The following is a 6,315-nucleotide window of genomic DNA, read 5'->3' as shown; positions in this document are numbered from 1 at the left end:
GTGTTAAAGATCTGTTTACCTTTTCCTTCTTTTTAACCTACACCAGTAGACTACTTCCCATTGGTACAAATCCTTAGTATTCTGTATATTTTCTGAATACAATAGAGTGAATTAGAAATTAATAACTAAATTCTGAATTTTAGTGCTCAATATTTGTTTAATAAATGTTATACAGTGATATATTAAAGTGGTCTTCCTCCCATCAGTTGATGCTGAATTCTCAATTTTTTTTCTTTCCCACAAAGAAAACAGCTAAATCAATTTTCCCACTTCTGATTTAAGTACAAAGTTTTCATATGTATTTTATAATATGAAGCATTTGTTGTAAAGGATAACAATCGTTAGGCAAGTAAGTTCATCTCTCCTGATTTCACTTTCCTCACCTGTAACATGAAAGGATCTGATTAGAATCTCTAAGCAGCCTGATATTCTTTATTAATCTGTGCCATAGATTCTGTTAAGTCTGAGATTCATTTTTTTTATGTTTTATAGAATGAATAATTTAAGTTTTCTAGAGTAATATGTGACCCCTTTCAGAAGTATTAGCATTCCAGGATATTGTTAGAAACACAATTTATTAGGTCCCATTCCAGACCTACAAAATCAGATATGCTGTGAGTGGGACCCTGTAATCTGGTTTTAACAGGACCTTTAGCAGATCTGCATATAGCTGAAGTTTAAGAACCAGTGTCCTAGAAATTCTCTTTTTTTTTTTTTTTTTTTTTTTCTCGTGACCGGCACTCAGCCAGTGAGTGCACCAGTCATTCCTATATAGGATCCGAACCCGCGGCGGGAGCGTCGCCGCGCTCCTAGCACAGCACGCTACCGAGTGCGCCACGGGCTCGGCCCCTAGAAATTCTCTTGACTCTGCAGTAGGAAAGACTTGACTAACCATTTTCGCCTTACAGCATCAGCTCCTGGGTACTGGGGAAAACCTCTACCTCTTCCTTATATATATGAAATAATAGACTTTGCAACCATGCAAATTAGATCAGACATTATTTTCAGTTCCAAAAACTGAATTAAAAATATTGGATCTAGAATTTTGAAATTAGATGATTATAAGAAATTCATAAATCATACTTAAACATTTGTTTCGTTGACTATTTCCCAAACTCATTACTGAATCCAGAATCTCTTTATTATGTTACACTTAAGTAATTACATATTACATTAACTGAAATAAATCACATAATTTCCTTGGTTCTCATTATTTGCATTTGTATAACAAAAGTGATCTCAATGAAAACTTCTAGCTATTAAAATTGTACATTCAGATATTCAACAATTTAACACTAGGGGTATTAGAATACTTAGCACTACATACACATAACATATAATAGAGGTTCAGATTACTGTAACATTTCTATCTTGATGTTTTAGCAATTCAAACACATATCCCTTATTTAAAAAGTGTCTTAAAGATTGAGTTTCATGGAAGTCTATTTAAGATAAACAAGCACATTTTACTTTTATGAGAAAAATTGAACAATATTTTTGGGACCATGTTCTTTGAAAGTGGCATTATTCAACCAAGCATGCAAATGTTCATCCTTTGATAAGCTTCAGTAGTTTAAACCGCTTCCCAGGAGAATATATAAATGAAAGTGATTCCTGTTTGTTTCCTTAATTCAAAAGCACCTGTCTTGAAAAAGAAGATCTGTTGACACTTTTTTCTTAAGAAACTCTTTATCATGAAGATTCATCTCTTTTTCTTTATTCTGCTCTTTTGGGTCACAATTTTATCAGGTAACATGCAAATATTTTGAATGGATTGGAATGAATTCAATTTGAATGAATTTGAGGAGACAGTAGTTGTTTCTTGATAAAAGATATGAAAATGCCATAGGAATTAAGAGATTATTACACTAAATGTAATGCAGTATTCTGGATTGAACTCTAAAACAGAAAATAAGACAATAGTGGGAAAGCTGATGAAATATGAAAAAAGTGTAGTTTAGTTAACAGTATTGCATCAATATTAATTTCTTAGGTTTGATAAATGTTACCACGATTATGTGAGATATAACAAAAGGAGAATCTGGCCTCTATACATTTGCAACTATTCTGTAAATGTAAAATAATTTCAAAATAAAAAGAAAAAATATGAGATCATTGAATTAGTTCTACCACCTTCATCCAGCAAAAATTTTTCCATATCTATTCTTGACGCATGCTATACCTTGCTGGAAAAATATTATTTAACGTAATCAACTAGTAAGGGATAAATGGCTCAGTGTTAGAGATCTACTTACCATTTCCTTTTTTTTTTTTTAACTTGTGCCAATAGACTACTTCCCATTTGTAGAAATCCTTTCTTAGTATTCTGTTCTTGGTAGTGCAGGCAAATTATATCCCTTGTTGGCCTTTCTTTAATTATTTCTTGCCACTGCCTTCTGTCTTTGAATGCTACAGATCACATGAATGTAAGTAATACCTTGCACACAAGCTATGTTTTTGGTGAAATCCCCCTCCGCTCCACCAAAGGACTATTCCTTCACATCAGGTACATAACAAGTTTCTCTTCTCCTGAACTGCACAGAAATAGAATAAGTGCTGGAGATGGAGAGATCATTGAATCTACTCCCTTCCTCTTAAACAGCTTGAGATGAAAAGCTGAGCTCAAGTCTACCCAGCTTTTGATAGTGGCAATGAAATCAGACTCATATTCATCAACTCTTGGGACAATACTCCTTTTCATTACTGGGCTGATTTTTTTAACCCTAAGAGGCCTGAAGACTAAATTAATTTATTCTTTCATTTTGAGTAATCTAAAAATTCACACCACAAGAAAATGATAAATCATTTAAGGGCTGCAAGTAGATAAAATTCAATATTGGGGCAAACATCAATAAAGTAACAAGGTATTGCAGTTAATTTAATTAAGAGAATAACTTCCTTTCCTTTCATTCAAAATTGTTCAAAAAGGATCTCTGGATTTTATTCCAACTCTATAGCAGGACAAAAATAATTCACACAGCTTTCACTAAGTAGTAAATCTTTTTCTTCTAATTTTAACAATAGCTAAAATTAATAAAACACTATGCTAAACATTTTAATTGTTTTAGCTTACTATTTATAACAGCTATATGAGGTACTCTTACTAACTAAAGTCATTTATGTATTTATTCAGCAAAGTTAAAAATCATTTTGCCCCGTAGATTTAGAAATTATAAGCCACTTGGGGGATATAGTGATATAGAGTACAACATCAGTGTTAATACATTTCTGTATATTATTTTTTATATTTTCAAAGTCAGGCTATTGTCTTTTTTTTATTGTTCATGGACCAAACCTTCAGAGAACTATTACCATTAAAAAACAAACAAACAAAAAACTCACATTAAAAAAAAAATCAGAATACATATTTTCTCCACAAAACTAGAAGAGGTGTGATATGGACTATATAAATTTTTAAAATATTATAAAGCATTTAGAACGGTGTCTTTCACCTTACAGTTCACTAACATACAGCATTTGAACTAAACTGAAAAAAAATAAATGTCTTATGTATGACTCTTTGAGAGTTCCTCAATTTTTTTTTTTTTGCATCTCATCTTCAGTCTTCTAGATAATGAAAGTTCCTATTCATATTTGAGGTAGGAAAATTCATCTCTTCCCCACTCGGTTACAGATGAAAAGATGTCTACATAAAAGTTCTTAAATTTTCTATGCAGGGGAATTTCTATTCAAGTAACTTAGCTTTGTTTATTTTCTAGAGGTTATAAATGCACAGGAAGTCTAGAAATGGAGTACTATTTCATCATCCCTTTCCTTTCACTTTGTTTGCCAAATTGAAAAATGTTTTATTGCCAATAATCACTTTTCTTTAAATCTAACCTGTACTTCGAGCGTAGGACAGTATAGATTTGGCTTGAAAGTGTAGTCATGATTTTTCTCCTGATTTCAAGAAGGTTAATAGCGGCCTAAAGAATAGAAAAGCAGGTGAGTGAAAATAAAAAGAAATTGTGGTTGAAGATTTATTCTGAGAAACATCTTGTCTAGTTCTAGCTTATATATGAAGAGTGACTTTGTACAAATCTTTGAAAAAATTCTCTATCATGTTCGAATGGTATAATGCAATATGTGTGATACATGCAAAGTGCTATGAGAGAGAAATGAGGGAGAGATTACTTTCCTGAAAGGGATCAGCAGAGGCTTCAGAGAGAAGTTAGTATTTGAACAATGTATCTGAGGGCTGAGACGATATTTGCTTGGCTTATCACAGTATTACTAAAACAGCGGTTAGTCGTTCTCAGCGAGGCGTGACTGAGCACAAGGGAACACTAGGCAATGTCTGGAGACCTTTTAGATAGTCACAACTGGTACCACTGGCTTCTGTGGGTAGAGGCCAGGGATGCTGCTAAATATCCTACAATGCACAGAACAGCTCCCCAGAGCAAAGAATTTTCCAACCCAAAAGGTCAATGTGGCTTAGGGTCAGAAACTCTTTCCAAGAGTTTGACATAGAGCTTGAAAAGAAGTATAATTAACAGATACTAGTTGAACGTGTGGCTGGATGCTTGCAAAGATGACTATTGGGAATCCAAGAACACAAGCTCTGGGACACGTTTAGAGGTCAGAATGAGGAAAAAGAAGACCGTGATATTTTGGAAAGGTGAAATAAGACACAGAATGAATAGGGAAAGGGGTGAAGTCAGTTCAAGGTGAAATATTGAACAGTGTTAAATGTGACATAACGCTTTTCTAAAGTGAGTATAAATCGGGTTTCTATCACTGGCAAATCACATATGGGTTTCATTATAATAACTCCTTAGAAAATGTGTAATAAGTAATGATATTTAGAAGTGAACATTTAAATTATGTAAATTAACTATACTTTCTTCTATGCTTTTGTTTCTTTAAGTTTCATCATATTCTGCATTGCTTCAGTTATAGTGAGATGAGAGCCAATATCAATAGAATAACTAGGTTTTATATCAGCTGTTTATACCAACAACATGGGTAGTGTAGGTCTGATTCTATGTAGTCACCAAAAGGCATCACTACTTACCACCATTTCTCAACTATTGGAAATGCAGACAGAATGTCTAGGCAGAAAGTCTTTAAAGGGACTGATTGGAACAGCAAACCTTACTTAACGGGAGAAAACAGTAGACAAATGTACTTTCTTTCATTTATGCTTTATATATGAAAACATATATCAGAACATTTTCCTGACCCCAGCTACAAATCTCACTCGTTCTTTCATGATTGAGAAGAAAAAGAATCAGGAGCAGGGGTTAGCAAAATTTTTCCAGAAATGAGCCAGATAATAAATAGTTCAGGCTTTAAGAAGCCTATGATCTCAAATGTGTCATTTTAATGCAAAAGCAGTGTAGACAATGTGTTTAAAAAGTGGGTCTGGCTCTGTGCCAATAAAGTTACAGTATTTACAAAAACAGGTGTCAGGCTGGGTTTGGCCCCCTTATCATAGTTTATTGGTTTTCAATAAAGAGGATTTACAGCACAATGATTGGGAGATATTCTTTTTAAGTTACTGTTATTTCAAAAATTTTGTAGTAAAAGAAGAAAAAGACATCACTAGCAATTTTAGACATCATGTAATGGCCAACAATGGTTGTACCTTCTAGTCTCGCCCATATATATATTTTTAATTAATGCTGTCATCAGACACATGTCTAATTTAGATAATTTCTTTGGGGAAAGTAAATCCCAAAATGTCCAGAGTTGTGGGAATTCAGACAAATTGCCCAGCATTGCCTAACTCTTAACACTTTAGAAAAATAAAATCAAGCTGTGGTGGAATCCCTTAAAAAATAATTCATAAAGCACAACATTCAGTCTAAATAATGTTTATGAGAGTAGAAAAAAGGGCAGCCTAAATACAGTTAGATAATTGTAGAGATGAAACCTGACAGAAGATAAATTATGGTCACTTTTTTACGGTTGATCTTGGGAACTTTCCTTGAGTCACTGCACAGTCACGTGTAAGGCAGCAAGTTGGAACACCTGACTTAGGTCCAAGATAATACCTGATTTCTAGGATGTACCTTGCACCAAGTGACAGTAAATTCACTTAAACTTTCTCCAAAAGGTAAAAGTTTTCAACTCTATGATCTTTTGCTTTTTAGACTTTCTCCTTTTAAAACACAGTTGTATCATAGTTAGATTGCTAATTCCAGTCATTCTTTCCTTCTTACAGCCAAAAAGAGATATCCTGAGTATGGTAGCTTGGATTTGAGGAGAGAGTGCAGAAAGGGTAATGGTCGATGTAAAAATGAGTGCCAAGAATATGAAGTTAGGATTGCTTACTGCATAAGACCCGGAACTCATTGCTGCTTGCAGATCTAA

The 6,315-nt window shown here is 33.6% G+C and overlaps 1 protein-coding gene across 1 annotated transcript; it reads left to right on the top strand.

The window, feature by feature from the left end:
* The first annotated feature begins 1,694 nt into the window (after positions 1 to 1,694).
* On the top strand, positions 1,695 to 6,315 carry LOC134379061 (beta-defensin 110). The gene is made up of 2 exons (XM_063098317.1): positions 1,695 to 1,749; positions 6,167 to 6,315. The coding sequence occupies exons 1-2, from the start codon at positions 1,695 to 1,697 to the stop codon at positions 6,313 to 6,315; spliced, it is 204 nt and encodes a 67-aa protein (XP_062954387.1).

The sequence above is a fragment of the Cynocephalus volans genome, chromosome 5 (genome assembly GCF_027409185.1).
Source record: "Cynocephalus volans isolate mCynVol1 chromosome 5, mCynVol1.pri, whole genome shotgun sequence".
NCBI lineage: Eukaryota > Metazoa > Chordata > Mammalia > Dermoptera > Cynocephalidae > Cynocephalus > Cynocephalus volans.
Note: the sequence above shows the minus strand (reverse complement) of the source record. Positions and strands in the feature narration are given on the sequence as shown.